We start from the raw sequence: 24,713 nt of genomic DNA on the forward strand, positions 1-24,713 counted from the left end.
AAAAAAAATCTATCTCTGATTTAAAATTAACAAACGATCTAGCGTCCATTGCCGTTTGTAGAAGAGAGTTTTAAACCTCTACCACGCTTTGTGTCTAGAAATGGCAATGTCCACTGAACTTGGAATTTCATTGGTATTGCACTGGGCTCAAATCCTGTCATGGAATGTAAATCTGGAATGTAAAATTAACCTCCGTATTGCAATTATATCAGTTAAACAATTGATAATTTGGTTCATTACTGTTTTCTTGGGAAGGATATCTGTCAGTATATATATTTTCCAAATCCATTAATTCATAGCTGACTTCAGAAATTTTGTTCTTTCTTTATTCCTTCACAGGATGGGAGTTTTGCTGGCTGGGCCAGCACTTGTTGTCCATTCCACCTTGAGAAGGTGCTGGTGTGCTGCCTTCTAGAACTACTCCAATCCATTTGCTGTAGGTAGATCCACAGTGCTGTCTAAAGAGGAATGACTCTGAAGAAGATTCATTAGGCCTAAATCTGTGTATACTGGCGCTGCCAGACCAACATTTTTCTGTTTTTATTTTGGATTCCCAGTATTCACAGTATTTTCTTTCTGACTTCAGAAATCACCCAGCTGGTTGAATGCATTGTGAAAAAACACATCTTACCAAAAGAACTTTAAATGGTCAGCAACTGAATTTCGGTTCCCTGTTATTCATAGGGAGCCAACAATATTAATCAGATTATGCAGCTGGTGAATTGCTGACTTTCTTTTGATCTTGCAAGTTCTTAATTACAGTGGCGTGATTTGACCTCGTATCTCTGGGTATAGCTTACCTCAATTTTTAATGAGAAAATAAATAATGTTTCCTTATTGTAGGTTTCCAATTATGTGATAATCCAAGAAGATTGTATTTTTTCTTAGAGGAGAAAGTGAGGTCTGCAGATGCTGGAGATCAAAGTTGAAACTTTATTGATGGAACAGCACAGCAGGTCAGGCAGCATCCAGGGAACAGGAGATTCGACGTTTCGGGCACAGGCCTGATTCCTGAAGAAGGGCCTGTGCCCGAAACGTCGAATCTCCTGTTCCCTGGATGCTGCCTGACCTGCTGTGCTGTTCCAGCAATAAAGTTTCAACTGTATTTTTTCTTATACTTTCATTGGATGTGAGTGTTGGTGACTAAGCCAATATTTGTTGCCTATCTCTAATTGGCCTTAATAAGTGGTGGTGGTGAGCTGTTTTCTCTAGCCACTGTAGTTCACTTGCTGTAGCTACACCCACATGCTGTGGGTAAAAAATTGCAGAGTATTGCTCTGCCACAGTGAAGGACCAGTGTGTTGTAGTTCCAAGTCAGAACGGTGTGTGGCTTGGAAGGGATCTTGTCAGTGTAATCTACCTCATTGACCTTGTCGCTGGTAGCTGTTGTGGTAGTATAAGAATATTCCCTGTGTTATTAATGGAGGAGAAAGTGAGGTCTGCAGATGCTGGAGATCAGAGCTGAAAATGTGTTGCTGGAGAAGCGCAGCAGGTCAGGCAGCATCCAGGGAACAGGAGAATTGATGTTTCGGGCATAAGCCCTTCTTCAGGAAGCGTTGTGTCAATTTAGATTTTTTAACTGTGGTCAAGAGATTAAAACTTAGGTGAGCGGAAGTTCCATTAATGCTGGAGACATCTGCAAATTTTAAAAATATAGGCTATGAAGTCCTTAATTTGCCAAGCTCTGGGCTTACATAGAAACACAGAAGGTAGGAACAGATGTCAGCTGTTTGACCCCTTGAGCATGCCCTGCTATTCAAGATAATCATGGCTGATCATTGAGCTCATTACCTTCATCCAGTCCTATTCCCTACCCCCCCCCCCCCCCTCCCCAATAATCCCTTGCTCGTAGAGTCATAGAAATGAACTGGAAATGTGTTGCTGGAAAAGCGCAGCAGGTCAGGCAGCATCCAGGGAACAGGAGAATCGACGTTTCGGGCATAAGCCCTTCTTCAGGAAGCCCTTCTTCATAGAAATGAACAGCATAGAAACAGACCTTTCGGTCCAACCTGCCCATGCCGACCAGATATCCCAACCCAATCTAGTTCCACCTGCCAGCACCCAGCCCATATCCCTCCAAACCCTTCCTATTCATATACCCGTCCAAATGCCTCTTGAATGTTGCAATTGTACCAGCCTACACCACATCCTGTGGCAGCTCATTCCATATACGTACCACCCTCTGCATGAAAAAGTTGCCCCTTAGGCCTCTTTTATATCTTTCCCCTCTCACTCTCAACTTGTGCCCTCTAGTTCTGGACTTCCACATCTTTCCGATAGGAAAGAGACCAGAATTGCACGCAGTATTCCAACAGTGGCCTAACCAATGTCCTGTACAGCCGCAACATGACCTCCCAACTCCTGTACTCAGTACTCTGACCAATAAAGGAAAGCATACCAAATGCCTTCTTCACTATCCTATCTACTTGCGACTCCACTTTCAAGGAGCTATGAACCTGCACTCTCTGTTCAGCAATACTCCCAAGGACCTTACCATTAAGTGTATAAGTCCTGTTAAGATTTGCTTTCCCAAAATACAGCACCTCACATTTATATGAATTAAACTCCATCTGCCACTTCTCAGCCCATTGGCCCATCTGATCAGGATCCTGTTGTAATCTAAGGTAACCTTCTTTGCTGTCCACTATCCCTCCAATTTTGGTGTCCTCTGCAAACTTACTAACTGTACCTCATATGCTCAAATCCAAATCATTTATGTAAATGACAAAAAGTAGAGGACCCAGCACCAATCCTTGTGGTACTCCACTGGTCACAGGCCTCCAGTCTGGAAAAACAACCCTCCACCACCACCCTCTGTCTTCTACCTTTGAGCCAGTTCTGTATCCAAATGGCTAGTTCTGCCTGTATTCCATGATATCTAACCTTGCTAATCAGTCTCCCATGGGGAACCTTGTCGAACGCCTTACTGAAGTCCATATGGATCGCATCTACTGCTCTGCCCTCATCAATCTTCTGTTACTTCTTCCAAAAACTCAATCAAGTTTGTGAGACATGATTTCCCATGCACAAAGTCATGTTGACTATCCCTAATCAGTCCTTGCCTTTCCAAATACATTACATCCTGTCCCTCAGGATTCCCTCCAACAACTTGCCCACCACTGAGGTCCGTTTAGCCACAAGAGCTATATCTACCTCCTTCTTGAAAACACACAACATTTTGGCCTCCACCACTTTCTGTAGCAGTGAATTCCTCAGTCTCGGAACTTTCTTGGTGAAGATGTTTTCCCTCACCTCAGTCCGAAAAATATTACCTATTATCCTTAACTATGACTTGTTGTCTGGACATCTTTCGATATGTCTATTCAGTTAGAATTTTGTATGTTTCTACAAGATACCCCTCATTCTTCTAAACTCCAATATATACAATCTTAACCAATTTGCGCTCTCCTCATAAGTCAGTCCTGCCATCCCAGAAGTCAATCTGGTAAATCTTCACTGCACTCCCTCTTTAGGAAGAACTTCGTTCCTCAGACAGGGAGACAAGAAACTGCACATCTTTCTCGAGGAGTGGCCTTACCAATGCCCTGAATAATTGTTCCTGTACTCAAATTTTCTCACTATGAAGGCCAGCATACAGTTTACCTGCTGCACCTGCATGCATACTTCCAGTAAACTTTGCATGAGAACACCCACATCTCATTGAATATTCTTGTCTCTCAATTTACAGCCATTCAAATAATTATCTGCCTTGTTATTTTTTCTTCCAAGACAGATAACGTAACATTTATACACATGCATTGCCATGCTTTTGCCTACTCAATCGGCCTGTCCAAATCACACTGCAACATCTCTGCATCCACCTTGCAACTCATTCACTGAGGCACAAATGTGGACTGTGAACTATCAAAACTGTCATCTTGTTTTTCTTCAATGAAGGGTGATAAAGCCCAGAATCTCATTCTATTTTCCTAAGTGTGACACCAGATCTTCAAAAGGAAATCTTTTAGACACATAATGGCTGTTTCAGTGCTGTGTTTATTTTGTGTCGTATTTGTCATTGTTTTTATTTAGATTTTTTTCCAGTAATTTGTGTATCAATAATAGTAGAGTTCAAGATTACAGCTGAAAGAATCTGTGAGGACTATTTGGAGTGATTAATTTAGCACTCTGTTTGGTACCATTTCCTCCTCATTTGTTGGTTGTTTCTGTGCGTTCTAATTTTATTTTGTTGCAATCACTGTCTCTCTTTTTCCACCATTCTACTGGTCATAACATGAATTTAAACGCTTTGTTCACTTACCAATGTGGCCAAGTATATATATACTTATATTGAGTTTAGAAAAAGTTAAAAATCAATCAAGTTTCTTTATTAAAGTTCTTGCTGGGGTGGGGAAAGGGACAATAGAAGGATAAAGTTTCAGATGTTCAAGATGGCTTTCATTTGGCGTCCTGGTGTGGTGTGTGGGCACACACATCACTAACACGTGCCAGTGTCACTGGAACCTTTGCAGATGCAGTTTATTCAGAAATCGTTAAGAATTCAGAGGCTATTCAAGAGAAAAGCTGTAGCAGTTTTTCAGGTGTCACACTTGGGTGTACAAATGAGTTGGCTCAAAAAATATCTCTCTCTCTCTCTCTCTCTCTCTCTCTCTGTCATTCTGGTACAATGAGTTCTATATTCCCACCAGTAACTCATTACTTTAACTATTTAGTTGTTCATTTATTTATAGGTATTAGCCCTTGTCCCTAACATGACTCCTGCTAAAAGGGTACTTTTTTTTCTGCAAAGTGTGACTTGGAAAATGCGCAGAAATTAAACGTGATGCTTGAATAAAATTAGTGCTGAATGCAGACTTCAATAATTAGAAGCAGCAAGTGTGGATTGAATGGCCTATTCCTATTAGATAAAATATCATTCACAAAATGAATAGTAAATTTATTAATAAAATGTTAAGACAGATTGTAAACTGCCAACGTTTTGAGAATATATTGAAAGGATCGTGGATATTGGTTCATTTGAAAAGAAATGAGTGGTTTCTGAACTTGAAAACGTCATTAGGATGCTTGGAAGTCACATGTCTTAACTTATCTACTGGAAATCTTTTGCCTGTATTTAAGTCAGGGTATTTACAGCCTGCTGTGCGCGCATATATACCACACACACACACACACCAGCCCTCAATCATATGAGGGCTATCACACAGCCATTCTTGACACTAGTTCAGACTTTTTAAAGTGTCTGTTTCAAATCACCAACTCAAAACAGTTGGAATCATATCAGCCCAGTCCTGGTCAATCAAACTTTGTCCTCCCATTTATATTGAAAGAGAATATGTTGCAATCTTCCTATGCCTTGCTAGCTACCTCGCTCAAAATTAACTATGGGATCCAACACTTGATCACCTGCCTTTTACAAACGATTGCCTTGAGCATTTGACAATAGCATTCTTTCTGGGTCAACAAAAGCCCAAGTGGCCATTCTAACAGTACTCATAGAACATAGAACAATACAGCCCAGAGGCCCTTTGGCTCTCGATGTTGCACTGACCTGTGAACTATTCTCATCTCGTCCCCCTACACTATCCCAAAATCATCCATGTGCTTATCTAAGGATTGTTTAAATCTCCCTAATGTGGCTGAGTTGACTACATTAACAGGTAGGGCATTCCACACCCTTGCCACTCTCTGCGTAAAGAACCTGCCTCTGACATCTGTCTTAATTCTATCACCCCTCAATTTGTAGTTATGCCCTCTTCTACAAGCTGATGTCATCATCCTAGGAAAAAGTCTTTCACTATCTAATTACCCTATCTAATTACTCCTATACTGCAATGAGACATGGGCTAACAGTAACATATGACAGCCCTAAAGAGATTATACAGGCATTGCCTCCACTTTGTTCTCCGGATTCAGTGGGAGAGCCAGCTTGACAAACATACAAAGAAAATCAGCTGTGATAAATACTGTTTGGATGGCTGAAAAGTATCTCCCCTGCTGCATCTCAACTCTTAAATATAGTCATGATATGGAGATGCCAAAGTTGGACTAGGGTGTACAAAATTAAAAATCACACAACACCAGGTTAATTGGAAACACTAGCTTTCAGAGGGCTGCACCTTCATCAGGTGGTTATGGAGTATAAGATTGTAAGACACAGAATTTATAGCAAAAGTTTACAGTGTGATGTAACTGACATTATACATTGAAAAATACCATGATTGCTTGTTAAGTCTCTCATCTGTTAGAATGACCATGTTAGTTTCACTTTTTTCATATGTAAATCACAAAACCTTTTTTAAAAAAGTTACATTCTCAAGTGAACTTTAATAATTGGTGTCAGCCCAGACAATGTATTGGGTATTAGCACCGCTCTGTGCTGTCGTCTGTGCCATAATGTTTAGACTGATTCTAATCTAAAAAATGAATTAACAGAATCTTACATGGATTCATACAGTTTATGAGCAAAGTACAATGTAACTGTGCAAGTACAAATTCACCCCACAAACTTGCATTGTGTGTGTGTGGGTGGAGTGCAATGGGGTCACTTGTAGTGTGACATGAACCCAACGTCCAGGTTGAAGCCATTCCTATGGGTACCCGACTTAGCTATCAGTCTCTGCTATCGCTGCTGCCTGTCTTGAAGTCTGCCTTGGAGGATGGTAACCCAAAGGTCCAAGGTCGAATGTCCTGGACCACTGAAGTGCCCTCCAACTGGGAGAGAACACTCCTGTCTGTTCATTGTTGTGCAGTGCCCATTCATCCATAGCCGTAGCCTCTGCTCAGTTTCTGCTATGTACCATGCCTCAGGACATCCTTACCTGCAGCATATGAGATAGTTTACCACGTACAATGATCTGTTTGAGGTTTGGTCATTGTTTAAATGTGAAAAGTGGAAGCGTGGGGAAGGTCTTGGCGAGGGGCTCATCCTCATTGATGATGTGTTGCAGGCTGCGAAGAACATGGCGTAGTTTTTCGGCTCCTGGGAAGTACTGCACAACAAAGGGTATCCTGTTAGTTGCAGCACGTGTCTGTCTCCTGAGGAGGTCATTGCGGTTCCTCGCTGTGGCACGTCGGAACTGGCGGTCGATGAGTTGCATATCGTACCGTGTTCTTATGATAGCACCCCTGAGTACGACCAGGTGCTCGTCACGTTCCTCCTCATCTGAACAGATTCTGTGTATGCATAGGGCTTGTCCATAGGGGCTGGCTGTTTTAATATGTTTTGGGTGGAAGCTGGACAAGTGTAGCATTGTGAGGTTATCTGGAGGTTTGCGGTAGAGTGAGGTGCCCATCCTTGATGGAGATACATGAGTCCAAGAATGAGACAGTAGAGAGTAGTCCATTGTGAGTTTGATGGTGGGATGAAACTTGTTGATATCACTGTGTAGTTTTATCAGTGACTCCTCGCCATGGGTCCAGAGGAAGAAAATGTCATTGATCTACCTGGTGTATAGTTTTGGTTGGAGGTCCTACGTCGAGAAGAAGTCTTGTTCAGACTTGTGCCTGAAGATATTTGTACCCCAATATGTCAACTTGGTCCCCGTGGTTGAACCGTGTGTCTGGATGAAGAACCTGTTGTCAAAGGTGAAGACATTGTAATTGAGGATAAAGCGGATGAGTTGTAGGACGGTGCTCAGAAGTTGTCAGTTGTTGCTCGTCTTTAAAGAACTACCAAACCTCAAACAGGTGAAGGGGTAAATGTAGGGGAATGGGTCGGTGTGGACTTGTTGGGCGGAAGGGCCTGTTTCCACACTGTAAGTAATCTAATCTAATCAAATAGATCATTATTTATAGCAAACTGCCTGGCTTTCAGGACAACTCCATACAACTCTGTCATAGTAGACACTGCTAGACGTGTAAACATTTGCTATAAATTCTGTGTCTTACAATCTTATACTTCCCAATCACCTGATGAAAGATCAGCACTCCAAAAGCTAGTGCTTCCAATTAAACCTATTGGACTATAACCTGGTGTTGTGTGATTTTTAACTTTAAATATAGTGTGTTCTGGGGAGCACAGTGAAAATGCTTAAGTTACTCTAAAGCCCTCCTAGAAGAATGCTGCATTGACATTAGTGATTGGGAAGAGTTACCTACCAGCCGTTCAAACTGCATCGAGCTTTGATCCAAACCCTTTAATGATGAAGCAGTGCAGTTGCAGAGACGGAAAGGAAATAAGACAACTCCTACACCCTAGATGCCAGTACCTCATAGATGTCCTGACCTATATATATCAAAGACATCTGTGGCTCTGGAGTTGATGTATTTTGTCTCATGAAAGTGCGTAACTGAAATCTCCACCCCTGAATATGTGTTATTCTTCATCCAAGGGCCAGCTAATATTTTTAACACTTAAAAGTCAGAATAGGAGACACGGAGAGCAAGAAACAATGCATTACCTAATTGAAAACAAAATGAAAGGGAAAATATTTTTAAAAAGGCACTCCCAATTTGTAAAAAATCAAAAATATAGCTGAGTCTCAATGAATGGTCTCTACCTGAAATGTTGACTTTCCTACTCCTCTGATGCTGCCTGACCTGCTATGCCTTTCTAGCTAACGTATTATCGACTCTGACTTCCAGCATCTGTTTTTGAAGCTATATCAAGGGACACATAACCATCCAATCTCAATAGCTGCAGTTAGACCTTATGTGCTCACTAAGAAATAGCCAAAATAAATGACCATTCACTAGGCCTCCACTGTAAATCAAACAAAAAAAAACATTGTTCATCACATGGAATATATATGAGACTTAATCTCAGTTAGAAGTTTGTGAGGGAACAGAAGTTTGAAGATTGGTAACTTTGAAACTAATGGAAGTATGTACAATAGCCCTGACTGAGTCTTGTGGCAGCAAAATGAGCCAACAGGTTTGCTTGGAAATATCGAAAACGAACCGGAACAGAACAGAAAGGAGTGAGGCATTCACAGTTGAGAGATGGCATGGTAGATTTTACTTCCTGAGAATAGCTAGAGCTGAGGGGAACTTAAAAAAAAAAAATGTTTTCAAAGGGCTATGAATGTTTCCTATTGAAGTAAATAACTTGTTAGGTGATGTATCATAAAAGAGAATTCTCTGGGGAGGTAAGAAGTAAACCTAGTGGTTGAGCATATCTCAGCATAAGCTGGATTGTTAACTGAATTGTACTTCCTTTATTTAATTTGTTCAATATCCAATAAAGTTTGTGTTTTTAAGAATGTGAAGTTTTGTGGCTAAAATGAGTTTGTATTCCTCTTTAAAGGTAAAGCTAATTGTACGTACCTGGATTGTAATAAAGTGTTGAAAATGTCACCATCTTACATGGATTATAGTCTCTCATGAGTTAGTCATGGAGCTGGTGTCAATATTTAGATTCAAACTTCATGCATGCAAACTAACAACAGCTTGCATTTATTGCAAGCCTTTTGATGTGGCAAAATGTTTGAAAGAAGGAATATCCATGAAGGATTCCATTAATTGGAATGTGTTAGTTCCATCTCCAGAGACTGGAAACTTTTAAAAAGAAATTCAAATTTCCAGTTGATAGCTAGAAGCAAGACAAAACAAGGTTTCATGTGTTAACACCATTCTGATAGCAAGATAAAAATCACTCCAGCAAAATATAATCTTTGTATGCAACTTATAGTTGAAATCATGCAGTGGAATATCCCCTTTTTATATTTGACACACCAAGAAAACACACTTCACAGATATGTGCTACACTGTCCTTAGATTGGGTTGGGATATCTGGTCGGTGTGGACAGGTTGGACCAAAGGGTCTGTTTCCATGCTGTACATCTCTATGACTCTATAAGTAGGCATTTGATTCTCCCAGAACCAGAACAGAATGATTCTTATCTCCTGAAGGTTTATGTCCTTTTCTTTCTCAGTCTGGTAACTTCTAACTCCAAAACTGCCCTTTATGGTGAGAGAACTACTTGAGCTTCTCTGTCTACCGCTAGTTAGGTAAATCTTTCAGCTTTGTTTTAACAGAGCAAAACTGGTGATTTCAATCTGGAGATGAGTTTCCACCCACATTTCAGCTATGAATCTTGGACATCTTTGGCTTCTACCTTTTCTCTCTATCTCTCTCTCCCCGCCATCCTGCCAGACTGGATTGCATGTGTTACTTTAGAAAGTTCAGGAACCTACTATCACAATGACTTTCTCAATACCCTTCCCATGTCAAAGCCTATCACTCTGGAACTGTGATTCAAATGGGCCTTGTATCTAGGTAGAGATGCTGATTAGCTATTTCAGGGACCCCATCTTCCTTTCAAACTTGCTGGTAAATGGACAATTTGAAGCACACAGTTCATAGAATCTCCACAGTGTGGAAGCAGCCCATTGAGCCCACACTACCCTCTGAAGAGCATTACTCTATCCCTGTAACTCGAAATTTCCCATGGCTTATCCACCTAGCCTGCACATCCATGGACACTATGGACAATGTAGCACAGCCAGTCCCCCTAACCTGCACATCTTTTGGATTGTGGGAGAATTGGCACAGGGAGAATGTCTAAACCCCACATAGACAGTTGTCTGAGGCTGGAATCGAACTTAGGTCACAGTGAGGCAACAGTGTTAACCACTGAGCTACTGTGATGCCCCCAGGTGAAGACCGATTGCTGCCACTAAGTCTTAAGTATAAGCACCTTGCACTTTATTCCCAGGGAAACAATCTGCGTTGTATTTAATCTCTAATACTCAGCTCATCCAGACTTGCTGTCAGGAGAAAGTGAGGACTGCAGATGCTGGAGAGTCCGAGTCAAAAAAATGTGGTAGAAAAGCACAGCAGGTCGGGCAGCATCCGAAGAGCAGGAATGTTGATGTTTTGGGCATAAGCTCTTCAGGAATGTGGAGGGGAAGGGGTTGAGAGATAAATAGATGGGTGGGGAATGGGGCTGGGGGATGGTAGGTGGGAAGGCGATAAGTGGATGCAGGTAGTGGGTAATCAGGCAGACTTTGGAACTTCTAATTGTTAGATGCAGTTTTCAAAGATAACAGTTTTATATTCCACTCTGTAGCACTTATGTCTCATTATCTGCCCTTAACATCATCCAAAATTATTGAAAATGCACTGGGAGATGACAGGAGCTGGACATTGAGTTGGTTGATCAACCACAATCATACTGAATGTGATGTGGAGGTGCTTGTGTTGGACTGGGGTGATGTGGAGGTGCTTGTGTTGGACTGGGGTGGACAAAATCAGAAGTCACATGACACTAGGTTATAGTCCACCAGGTTTATTTGAAATCGCAAACTTTCGGAGGGCTGGACCTTCGTTGGAAGAGGTCATCGATATGCATGATCTTTTTGAAGATCCTCCACTTTGACCCATCAGTTTGTGTCGATGGTAGCCATGATGAGGAAGTGCTGGTGTTGGACTGGGGTGGGCAAAGTCAGAAGTCACAGGTTATAGTCCAACAGGTTTATTTGAAATCACAAGCTTTGGAGCATTCTGACTTCATTAGGTGAAGTCAGAAATTGTGACTTCTGATACTGAATATAGTGCAGACTGGTAGGGCTGGGTGGCCTATGTCTCCTATTTTTTGTTTTAAAAAAATTCATTCATGGGATGTGGGCATCAGTGGCTGGACTAGCATTTATTACCCAGAGGGCAGTTAACAGTCAACCACATTGCTGTGAGTCTGGAGAAGGCCAAACCAGTTAAGGATGGCAGACATCCTTTCCAAAAGGATATTAGTGAACCAGATGAGGTTTTTTTTTCTGCAGGCAATCATTAGTGGTTTCATGGTCATCATTAACTTCCTATTTCCAGATTATTTTTGAATTCAGATTCCACTGTTTGTCATGGCAGGATTTGAATCTAGGTTGCCAAAACATTTCCTCGGTCCGGGATTAATAGTCTCGCGATTATACCACCAGGCAATGCCTATGTTTTATTTTAGTGCTATATAGAGTTTTTTTACGATATAAATTTTTAACATTTGTGACTTTTGTACACTTCAGGAGATAATTACATGGTCAAAAAGCTGCTCGATGAGAAATTCAGTGAGCTGAATATAAATTGTGTCGATGTTCTGGGGAGAAATGCAGTTACCATTGCCATTGAAAATGAGAATCTGGATATCCTGCAGCTTCTCTTGGACCATGGCTGCCAGGTTCCAATATTTATTGTTGCTTAAATGTTTTTTACAGTAATTGTTTTAAACATAAATTTTAAAACGTTGAGTAACTTTTTCATTCATTCTAGACCACGGATGCTCTGCTTGTGGCAATTAACTCTGAGGTTGTTGGTGCAGTTGATATTCTTCTCAATCATCGTCCCCGACGTTCATCAAAGCCAACTATAGCAGTTAGTGAATTATGATTACTTATATACTTTGTGTAATTTCCATTGCATGTTTTGCCAAATGATCCCTTCTCCTCGCAGGTGGCCAAGTGATATCCCTTAGCATTTCACAAGAACTACTGTTGATATCTACTACTTATAATTTATGTGATTGACATTGATGAGACAATAGAATGTATTCCAGCCAGGTTTGTTGACCATACAAAGCTGGGTGGTCGAGTAAACTGTGTGGAGGACACAGGGAGGTTACAAAGAGGTATAGACTTGGTTATGTGATTAGGCTAGATGGTGACTGAGTGGAGTATAATGTGCAGAAATATGGGTTTATTCACTTTGGTATGATGAATGGAAATTAGAATTTGTTTCAAAATGTGAAAGATCCAGAGGGGTTTGAGTTACTTGTGCACTAATCACACAAAGTTAGTGGGTGGATACAGCAAGGTATTTTATGGAAGCATGAAGCAAAGAGGAAACAGCACTTCAGTGGTCTGAATACTGGTTTTCTGTCTGTTTTGTAAGCTTCTTAATGGCGATTTAAATAACAGAAGGGCACATAGTCATAGAGTCACACAGAATTAGATCCTTCGGTCTAACTCAATGGGCAGATATTGCCGTTTTATCGTCTTGATTGAGGGTGGTGTGTCATTTGGGAGAGTAGACTGCCGGACTTCTTTTTAAAGAAAAGTAAAAGCTTTTGCTATATTTGTTAGTGCTCAATCAAAGGTGCACTGTACTGTAGAAAAGTAAGTCCTTCTAAAAAAGAACATCACTTGTCAAAGGAAATGGCACTTGCCAGTTTTTGAAACTGGCTTCAAACTAAAAGGGGAAACCTTCATCTCTGTCTTAGGCTGCACTGCAGTGAACTAAATGGCTAATAAAGCACTTGCAACTAAATTAACAAATAGCAAAAGGTTTATCTGAAATGGCAATTTTTTTAACATCACTTTCTTGTGGATTACAACATAAATAAAAATGAGGTAGAATTCATGGAAAAATCTGACTTATTTAATTTGGCTCAAGTTCCAGATGTTTACAGAAGAATCAATGTCGATTTTGTGTAACACAAGCAAATACAGACCATTGATTGATCCTTCCCTTTGGATTGAACAGCAACACTATACAGTTAGTACAACAAATACTATCTCTAGCTCTTGAACCCTTACTCTGCTGAATAAACAGGGTCTTGGATAGTTACATAACAAGTACTGTTTCTGCTACTTGCCATGTTGACTAAACAGAAATCCTGTACAATTAATTACACCAGTAAACCTACATTTGGTGTTTTTCCAAAACAACTGCCTCTGTTGCTTGTGCAGCCATTTTTTCTCAATAAACAGGGACTCCACAGTTCCATGTAGTGTCATTTGTTTGGTAGTAACTGTGTCCCAGTGAGTTAGTATGGACTAAGGGAGGGGGGCAGGGGGGAGTCTCTGAGCTCAGTTGGCTGAATGGCTGTTTTGCAATGCAAAATGAAACCAATACTTGGTTCAAATCTTGTACCAGTGTCCCTTGCCTGAGCTGTGGTGACCCTCAGGTTAAACTGAGCATTAATTAACTATTTGTGGCTAATAAGAGAGGTATGGTCCTCTGGAGCTATGGTAACAATGTTGAGAAACATTTCAGCCATGATCAAATGGCAGAGAAACCTTGATGGGCCAAATGGTCTAATTGTTCCTATATCTTATAGTCATAGAGGTGTACAGCATGGAAACAAACCCTTTGGTCCAACTCGTCCATGCTGACTAGATATCCCAACCCAATCTAGTCCCACCTGCCAGTACCCATCCCATATCCCTCCAAATCATTCCGATTCATATACCAATCCACATGCTTATTAAATATTGTAATTGTGCTAGCCTCTATCAATTCCTCTGGCAGCCCTTTCCACACAAGCACCACCCTCTGCATGAAAACGTTGCCCCTTAAGTTTCTTTTATATCTTTCCCCTCTCCCCTTAAACCTATGCCCTCTAGTTCTGGACTCCCCACCTCACGGAAAAGACCTTGTCTATTTACCCTATCCATGCCCCTCATGATTTTATAAACCTCTGTAAGATCACTTCTTAGCGTCCGATGCTCCAGGGAAAACAGCCCTAGCCTATTTATGAACTTTCACTGCAAAGTGACAGCTTCAAAAAGGTGCGCAATCAGTTATGATATTACTGCTTTAATCCTTGCCTCACTCAATAATTGCTACTCCAGCAGTAGATTGATTCATCCTTTTAGGACGAGTTTCTTGTGCTAGAGGCGTTTGGGTGCAATGGATAGTGTCAAGGCTCCCGAAAGCTCTGTGACCTAATAGTCAATAGACAATAGGTGCAGGAGTAGGCCATTCTGCCCTTCGAGCCTGCACCACCATTCAATATGCTTATGGCTGATCATCCTTAATCCGTATCCTGTTCCTGCCTTATCTCCATAACCCTTGATTCCACAATCTTTGAGAGCTCTATCCAACTCTTTCTTAAATGAATCCAGAGACTAGGCCTCCACTGCCCTCTGGGGCAGAGCATTCCACACAGCCACCACTCTCTGGGTGAAGAAGTTTCTCCTCATCTCTGTCCTAAATGGTCTACCCCATATTTTTAAGCTGTGTCCTCTGTTTCGGCACTCACCCATCAGCGGAAACATGTTTCCTGCCTCCAGAGTGTCCAATCTTTTAATAATCTTATGTCTCAATCATATCCCCTCTCAGTCTTCTAAATTCAAGGGTATACAAGCCCAGTCGCTCCAATCTTTCAGTGTAAGGTAATCCTGCCATTCCAGGAATTGACCTCGTGAATCAACGCTGCACTCCCTCAATAACCAGAATGTCTTTCCTCAAATTTGGTGACCAGAACTGCACACAGTACTCCAGGTGTGGTCTCACCAGGGCCCTGTACAGCTGCAGAAGAACCTCTTTGCTTCTATACTCAATCCCTCTTGTTATGAAGGCCAGCATGCTATTAGCCTTCTTCACTACATGCTGTACCTGCATGCTTGCCTTCATTGACTGGTGTACAAGAACACCCAGATCTCTCTGTACTGCCCCTTTACCTAAATTATTCCATTTAGGTAGCAATCTGCCTTCCTGTTCTTGCCACCAAAGTGGATAACCATACATTTATCCACATTAAACTGCATCTGTCATGCATCTGACCACTCACCTAACTTGTCCAGGTCTCCCTGTAATCTCCTAACATCCTCATCACATTTCACCCTGCCACCCAGCTTAGTATCATCAGCAAATTTGCTAATGTTATTACTAATACCATCTTCTATATCATTAACATATATTGTAAAAAGCTGCGGTCCCAGTACTGATCCCTGCAGTACCCCACTGGTCACTGTCTGCCATTCCGAAATGGAGCCGTTTATCACTACTCTTTGTTTCCTATCAGCCAACCAACATTCAATCCAAGTTAGTACTTTGACCCCAATACCATGCGCAAGGAAGGCGCGTTCATAATAATGCCAAACAGGTTGAATATCAATCTGCACATCCTTTCAACATACATTGGTGGCAAGTGGGTAACAGCAGGGAAGATTATTCCTGAAAAATCATGTGATAGGAAAAGAATTGGAGCATCTGCAATCAGTATTCAGATTAGACTTCAGAGTGAGCTGCCAGAGGAAGTGGTGGAGTCTGGTACAATTGCAACATTTAAGAGGCATTTGGATGGGTATATGAATGGGAAGGGTTTGGAGGGATATGGGCAGGGTGCTGGCAGGTGGGACTAGATTGGGTTGGAATATCTGGTCGGCATGGATGGGTTGAACCGAAGGGTCTGTTTCCATGCTGTACATCTCTATGACTCTATGCTTGTAAAAGTGCATGTTGCCACAGCATCTTGGACACCTTGGGGTGTGCAGTTTGGAAATTGCTGGACGGATATTCAGGATCAGATTGGTGCCAACAGCATGGGGATTCATCCATGTTCCAGTTGGAGTAGATCTTGAATTTGCCTCCTTGACTTATCTCCAAATCATGTGGTGGAGATTGTGATGCAGTGTTTTGGGGTCTGCCTTTGGCGATGGAAGATCTTATACTGGTAGGTTCCACAAAACCTTGTCAAGAAGTGTATCTTTTTATTAGTAGCAGTCCTTTGTGCTTTTTAACCAATTTTCCCGTAAAACTGTGAGATTTATTGTACATTTTCAAGCAAAGAAACTTGATAAATGTGTACAATTCTGACTTAAAATATGTGTTGGTCATAATTTCAGAGTGTGACTTCAGACCATTGTTTTCCTATGCTATGTTTTGACCATTCAAACGTACCCTTTATTAAGTGTGACAGTATCTTAATTTTAAGGAGGTTTGAAAGATCCCTTCCATAAACTGCATTGTGTCTGCTCCTGCAGTGCTATCATAGGTTGAATTACATAAGAACTAGGAGCAGGAATAGGCCATTCAGCCCATTGTGTTTGCTCCACCATTTATTACAATCATAGCAGACCGCATCTTGCTCTTAACTCGATTTTCCTGCCCGCTCCTCATAACCCTTTAACACATTACTAATTAAAATATGGCGTTGGTAAAGCACAGCATCTCAGGCAGCATCGGAGGAGCAAGAAAATCGACGTTTCGGGCATTAGCCCTTCATCACATTTCTGATCCTCCTGCTCCTCGGATGCTGCCTGACCTGCTGTGCTTTTCCAACGCCACATTTTTTGACTCTGATCTCCAGCGTCTGCAGACCTCACTTTCTCTCACTATTTAAAATATGTCTATCTCCTCCTTAAATTTATTCAGTGTGCTGGCATCCACTGCAATCTTGGGTAGTGAACTCCTAGATTCACAGTTTTTTGGGAGAAGTAATTCCTCCCCATCTCTGTTTTAAATTTGCCTACCTCTCCTTGGTCTAAAACTATGATCTTTGTTGTAGATTGCTCCATAAGAGGAAACGTCCACTCTATGACTACTTTATCAGTCCCCATTATCACCTTGTTGTCCTCATTTACGTGTTAAAGATAATTATCTTTAAAATCACATCACTGTGGATGGTATATCTATCCGAAAGTAAACTATGTGCACACATATGTCTGAGAAAAATCTAAAGAATTACACTTGCCAAGAAACTTAACTTTTCATCTGCTCATTTCAAGCATTGAAAATGGTTAGACATCACAAATATCATTTCACAGTTTCTTTTGTGTTCTGCACTGGAAGTTTTGTCCCTGAAAGTGGCAAAGAAAGTTGGTAATTTGGTAAAGAAAGTATATGGCATGCTTGCCTTCATTGGTTGGAGCATTGAGTACACAAGATGGCAAATCATGTTGCACCTGTATAACACTTTAGTAATGTTACATTTGGAGTATTCTGTGCAGTCTCGCCATCTCACTGTAGGGAGAATGTGGAGGCTTTGGAGAAGGTGCAAAAGAGGTTTACCAAGATGTTGCATGGATTGGAGTATATTAGCTATAAGGAGAGGTTGGACAAACTTGGTTTGTTTTTGCTCGAGTATCCAAGGCTGAAGGGAGACCTGATAGAAGTGAGAAATTGTGAGAGCCATGGATAGGGTGGAAAGATTGAGTCTCTTTCCGAAGGTGGAAATCTCCAAAACCAGGGAGCATAGGTTTATGGTGAGAGGGAGAATATTTAAAGGAGATGTGCGAGGTAAGTTTTTTTTTACACAGAGGGTGGTCTGTGCCTGGAATGCGCTGCCAGGGGCGGTGGTAGTTAGCAATGCTTAAGAGACGTTAAGACAGACAAATGAGCAGGTAGGGAATAAAGGAATACAGACCATATGCAGACAGATGGGATTAATTTAAAGTGCCGTCATGATTCGCACAAACATGGTGGGCTGAAGGGCCTATTCCTGTGCTATACTGTTCCATTTTAATGTCATGTTGAGCCTGACACATTTACTCATCCTGGAGACCTACCTACTGGCCCTAAAGAATTGCATGAAGATCCTGTGTTGAATAAAGGCCCTTCTAGCTGCAAAATGCAGCCTCCTAAATGTTGGATTCTCCTTTTTCCAAAATGAATTATGACACCAACATAATTATTAATCACTGCCGTTTGCAAATCGAATTTTAAAAATAAAACCTTTATTAATGAGAAATATTTTAATAAATGGTTTGAAAAGGTTGAAATCTTTTGATTGCATGTTTCACAATGTTAAACAATATATTGCAAACTTGCCTGCTTATTCATTTTGGTTCTGGGTTAGTGGTGCTGGAAGAGCACAGCAGTTCAGGCAGCATCCGAGGAGCAGTAAAATCGACGTTTCGGGCAAAAGCCTTCATCAGGAATTTTACTGCTCCTTGGATGCTGCCTGAACTGCTGTGTTCTTCCAGCACCACTAATCCAGAATCTGGTTTCCAGCATCAGCAATCATTGTTTTTACCTTCTTCATTTTGGTTCTCAAGACTATTATTAATAGAGATAGAAAGTAGTGCTTGCAAATAAATTGGAGATTTCTTGATGAAAAACTGTGACAAAAATGAAAAGTGTATATGTTTGAACATAGTTTATTTAAAAAGATTTTTCTTATCATTAGAATATTGTTAAATACACGATAGTAAATTGCACAATTTTTTTCAAGCACTATATTCAGCAACATTTATGATTAAAGCAGATACAAATGTTTGACATTTAACATTTTCCCATTTAAAAACATCAGCTACAGTCCTGTCCTGTTGTGCATTTCACTCTTTCAAAGCTCAGTGTTCTAATCTTTCTCTGTCAAGAAGTTAATCAAGGCTTCTAACCTGTTCTTGTTATGTTTCAGACATTTCAGTTGATCACAAAATCCATTAAACATAATAAATCCTCGACTGTTATGTACTCGTTTACAATTATGCACTTTATTAATTTTGCTCTCTGTCTTTTGTTGGAACTTGTCCAAATAGAAATTAATGCAGAGAATTCAGAATCCTGAATACTCGACTACAATGGATGTGGCTCCTGTTATCCTTGCTGCTCATCGTAATAACTATGAGATCCTGACCATGTTACTCAAACAGGACCTATCGCTACCAAGACCACATGCAGTAGGATGTGAATGCACACTGTGTAATGCAAAGAACAAGAAGGATAGCCTACGCCATTCTAGGTTAGTAAAACATATTAAGATGTAACGAGTGTGTTTAGATTTCTAATTGCTACAGTTATATTAGATACATATTTTAAATTTCACGTGTATGTCGAAGTAATTTGGACACAGTTAAAAGTAAATCTGAAGTATGCACTTCTTGAGTAAGTGGAAGAAGCAGAATCAGTAATCACTTCAAAAAAACAATTGGATAAATACTTGTAGAATGAAAAGAGATATGGAGGAGGAGTAGACAATTCCCAAAGGCTTCTTGACAACACCTCACAAACATCGTAACAGGTGATAAAACAGCTTCAAGTTTCCTTCCAAGTTGCATATCCTCCTGACATGTCTTTGGGTCAAAATCCTGGCACTTCCTATCTAACATTTTTGTTTCTTCCTTCACGGGATAAAGGAGTCACTAGTTAGACCAGCATTTATTGCCCCTCCCTAACTGAGTCCCTAGGATTGACTCAAAGGGAAATTGAGTCAATCCTATTGCTGTGGGTCTGGAGTCACATGTAAGCTGGACCAGGTGAGGATGACAATTTCCTTCCCTAAAGGGCATTAGAGAACCAGATAGGGGTTTCCTGACAATTGACAATGGTCATTATTAGACTCTTAATTCTAGATTTTTAAAAATTGAATTCAAATTTCATCATCTGCCATGGTGGGATTCAGGCCTGGGTCTCCAGAACATTACCTAGTCTCTGGATTAACAGTGCAGTGATAATACCAGTAGGCCGTCACCATCCCATTCTGCATTATTGTGGAATACCTTAACCATTTGGTTTTAAGTAGTTCAAGGGCAACTAAGAATGGCCAACTCATTCAAGCTTTGCCAAGAATGTACACATGCTGTGAAGTAATATTCATTAAGTGCAGCAGTAATTGGATCCTCTTTTAAAGAGCTGCACAGGCATAATTGGCTGAATGTCATCCTTCCGAATTGTAAGGCTCTATATTCATAATTTGTGTTTGCTCTCCATCAAGCCATCTTTAAAGCCACAGAATTAATGTAAGTTAGAAGAGGTTTGTAATATTGTTTCTTGATAGTGTTAGAAAAAAGTAAAATTGCCACAGTCTAATCAGACCATAGGGCTTCTTTCTCATTGCAGAGACACTAGTGGGGTTTAACCTGAGGGTTCCCGTGCCTCACTTGAGGGGAGAGGTTGGGAAGGAGAATCCTTCATGGTAACCTCAGCTGGGAATTGAACCCACACTGTTGGCTTCACTCTGCATCACAAACGAGTTGTTCAGTTAACTGATCCCTATAATGAGTGCTATGAATAGGGAAATTGGCAGATTTCCAACGTGATCTATGATTATGTCATGTTTTGGGAACTGAATTGCGATGGAGCAAATAATTAGAAAGACAAATGGAATATTGGCTTTTATTAGAAAGGAAATAGAGCACAAAAGTAGGCAAGTTTTCTCAAAACTGTACAGGATGTTAATGAGACCACATTCTCAGTACAATGAATCTTTCTGCTCTGTTTATTTAAGGAGGGATAAAATTGTGCTGGAAGCAGTTCAGAAAAGCTTTGTGGAATAAAGAGTTTTCTTGAATGGAATTGTTGAGCAGGTTGTGACTATATTTGTATTTAGAAGAATGAGAGGTGATCTTAGATAGAGTCATGGAGATGTACAGCTTGGAAACAGACCCTTCGGTCCTTGCCGACCAGATATCCCAATCCAATCTAGTCCCACTTGCCAGCGCCCGGCCCATATCCCTCCAAACCCTTCCTATTCATATACCCATCCAAATGCCTCTTAAATGTTGTAATTGTACCAACCTCCTCCACATCCTCTGGCAGCTCATTTCATACACGTAGCACCCTCTGCGTGAAAAAGTTGCCCCTTAGGTCTCTTTTATATCTTTCCTCTCTCACCCTAAACCTATGCCGTCTCGTTCTGGACTCCCCGACCCCAGGGAAAAGACTTTGTCTATTTATCTTATCCGTGCCCTTTATAATTTTGTAAACCTCTATAAGGTCACCCCTCAGCCTCCGACGCTGCAGGGAAAACAGCCCCAGCCTGTTCAGCCTCTCCCTGTAGCTCAAATCTTCCAACCCTGGCAACATCCTTGTAAATCTTTTCTGAACCCTTTCAAGTTTCACAACATCTTTCCGATAGGAAGGGGACCAGAATTGCACGCAATATTCCTACAGTAGCCTAACCAATGTCCTGTACAGCCGCAACATGACCTCCCATCTCCTGTACTCAATACTCTGACCTATAAAGGAAAGCATACCAACCGCCTTCTTCACTATCCTAGCTACCTGCGACTCCACTTTCAAGGAGCTATGAACCTGCACTCCAAGGTCTCTTTGTTCAGCAACACTCCCTAGGACCTTACCATTAAGTGTATAAGTCCTGCTAAGATTTGCTTTCCCAAAATGCAGCACCTCGCATTTATCTGAATTAAACTCCATCTGCCACTTCTCAGCCCATTGGCCCATCTGGTCTAGATCCTGTTGTGATTTGAGGTAACCCTCTTTGCTGTCCGCTACACTTCCAATTTTGGTGTCATCTGCAAACTTACTAACTGTCCCTCTTATGCTCGCATCCAAATAATTTATGTAAATGACAATAAGTAGAGGACCCAGCACCGATCCGTGTGGCACTCCACTGGCCACAGGCCTCCAGTCTGAAAAACAACCCTCCACCACCACCCTCTGTCTTCTACCTTTGAGTTGAGTTGGAGAAAAGAAAAATATAGTATTAATTGGGAAAAGTATAGTGAGGGGATACTGTTTTTTGCAGGCACCCTGCCTCTATTCCTGGTGAAGGGCTTTTGCCTGGAACGTTGATTTTCCTGCTCCTTGGATGCTGCCTGACCTGCTGTGCTTATCCAGCACCACTCTAATCTAGACCCCTTTATTTAGGCTATGCTGGGGTCAGTGTTCTGGCAAATTGTGTAACTATGATTGTGGATAGGGCTGACATTCAATAGTGTAATGCACAGTCAGATTTCCCTTCAGCCTCTTCTATTCAAAGAAAACAACTCCAGCCTATCCCACATTTCCTCATAGCTAAAATTCTCAATTTCTGTGATTTTCTGGGACATGGGCTTTGGTACTGGCCAGCATTTATTGCCCATCCCTGGTTGTCCTTGAGAAGGTAGTGGTGAGCTACAATCACTGGAACTGCTGTAATTCACGTGCTGTAGGTAGACCCACAGTGCTATTAGGGAGTGAATTCCAGGGTTCTGACCCAGCAATGTGAAGGAATGGCAATATCTTTCCAAGTCACAATGGTGTGGGACCAGTTTTTGCCAATTTTTGAATCAGCTGCAAACTTCTTAATCATGCCCCTGTGTTGAAGTCAAAGCATTGTGGGAGATTGAAGCTAGGGATCTTCTTCATTTGTCTTTCATGAGGTGTCTTTGAGTTCTGAAAACTGCATTTGACTTTCAAAGTTTCACTGTGGAAGACTAAGCACATGGTTTCATAAAGGCATTTGTGTAGAGGGCTTCACTGAGGTTCTGCTAGATGAGGAGACCAGTATTTCAAACAAAATTTTGTATAATAGTGTAGGAATAAACCATAATGTGTGGATCAGTATAGTCAGCTAGAATCTCCAAAGTTTGTTTCTGCACAGAAAGGGAAAAGAAGATATTAAGACAGAATACTTGGCAGATTGTAATCTGTTCAGCATTAGACCACTTGGATTTGAAAAATCTGAAATATAGGGCCCTATATCTAGTTAAGTTTATAAAAGTCTGTTCATGGGATGTGGGCATTTCTGGCCAAGCCAGAATTTATTTCCCATTCCTAATTGCCCTGGAGCAAGTGGTGGTGAGCCACTGCAGTTCTTGAGATATAAGGATACATACCATGCTGTTAGCAAAAGAATTTGAAGATGTTGACGCAGCGACATTGAAAGAATAGTGGTATGGCTCCCAGTTGGATGCCGTATGTCTGAGAGAAGAACTTGCAACCAATCTGTTCCTGAATCAATCTGCTGCCCCTGAACCTCTAGGTGGTAGTGGTTGTGGATTTGAAAGGTGCTGTCTAAGAAATCTTGCTGAATTTCTGCTGTGCATCTTGAAAATGGCACACACTGCTGCCATTGAGTGTGGGTGGAGGGAGTGAATGTTTGTAGATGTGGTGTCAATGAAGTGGGCTGCTTTGTCCCAAATGGCATCAAACTTCTTTAATATTGTTACAGTAGTACCCATCCAGGCAAGTAGAGAGTATTCCATCATGTTCCTGCCTTGTGCCTTGTAGATGGTGGGACATGCTTTGGGGAGTCAGGAGGTGATTTACAGGAAAGAATTCCAAGTCTCTGACCTGCTCTTGTCTTGCTCCATTTCAATTTCTGGTCAATACCAACATCCACCAGGATGGATGTTGGTATTGGGGGATTTGGTGATGGCTACACCATTGAATGTCAAGGGATATAGGAGGTTTGGATTCTGTCTTTGAGGTGGTCATTGCCTGGCATTATGTGGTGTAAATGTAAATTGCCATTTATCAAAGTTATCCAGGTTTACTGCATATGATCACAGTGCTGAATGTTAATAATTTATCTACTATTCCAAGTCTTAAAATAGAAATGTGGACAGTGAAGAAAGTTACCTCAGAGTATAATGGGATCATGATCAGATGGGTCAATGGGTCAAGGAGTTTAATTTAGATAAATGCCAGGTGCTGCATTTTGGAAAGGCAAATCAGGATCGGACTTATACACTTAATTGTAAGATCCTGGGGAGTGTTGCTGAATAAAAAGACCTTGGAGTGCAGGTTCATAGTTCCTTGAAAGTGAGGTCTCAGGTAGATAGGATGGTGAAGAAGGCATTTAGTGTGCTTTCCTTTATTGGTCAGAGTATTGAGTGTAGGAGTTGGGAGGTCATGTTGCAGCTGTACAGGACATTGGTTAGGCCACTGTTGGAATATTGCGTGCAATTCTGGACTCCCTACTATAGGAAGGATGTTGTAAAACTAAAGGATTTAGAAAAGATTTACAAGGATGTTGCCAGGGTTGGAGGATTTGAACTATAGGGAGAGGTTGAATAGGCTGTAAAAGTAAAAAATCACACAATACCAGATTACAGTCCCAACAGGTTTATTTGGAGGTACAAGCTTTCAGAGTGCTGCTCCTTCATCAGGTAGCTAGTGGGGCAGGATCATAGGATACAGTATTTTGAGTAAAAGATCTTAATGTCATACAGCTAATGCAATGTATTGAACAAACGATGCTCAACTCATCGATCACCAGTTCCGACGTGCCACAGTGAGAAACCATTGTGACCACCTCAGGAGACAGACAGAGGATACGACCGATAGGATATCCTTCGTTGTCCAGTATTGGGAGCGGAGAAACGATGCCATGTTCTTTGCGTTAGCAATGAGGATGAGCACTCGCCAAGATCTTCCCTACACCTCCACTTCTCGCCTTTACACAACCACCAAACCGTAAACAGATCATCGTTTG

The 24,713-nt window shown here is 41.2% G+C and overlaps 1 protein-coding gene across 5 annotated transcripts in view; it reads left to right on the forward strand.

Moving 5' to 3' along the window:
* Positions 1–24,713, forward strand: part of trpc1 (transient receptor potential cation channel, subfamily C, member 1) — a 94,720-nt gene that overhangs the window by 2,151 nt on the left and 67,856 nt on the right. For 4 of the 5 annotated variants that reach the window (XM_043702776.2, XM_043702774.2, XM_087993312.1 and 1 more), the window contains exons 2-4: positions 11,917–12,068; positions 12,161–12,262; positions 19,093–19,295. In XM_043702776.2, coding sequence (XP_043558711.1) covers positions 11,917–12,068; positions 12,161–12,262; positions 19,093–19,295 — 457 coding nt within the window. Of the gene's footprint in view, positions 1–363; positions 437–11,916; positions 12,069–12,160; positions 12,263–19,092; positions 19,296–24,713 lie in introns of those variants that run through there. The other variant, XM_087993311.1, reaches the window with a different exon arrangement.

The sequence above is a fragment of the Chiloscyllium plagiosum genome, unplaced genomic scaffold (assembly GCF_037043375.1).
Source record: "Chiloscyllium plagiosum isolate Xiang-an unplaced genomic scaffold, Cpla_swu_hap1 HiC_scaffold_13, whole genome shotgun sequence".
Lineage (NCBI taxonomy): Eukaryota > Metazoa > Chordata > Chondrichthyes > Orectolobiformes > Hemiscylliidae > Chiloscyllium > Chiloscyllium plagiosum.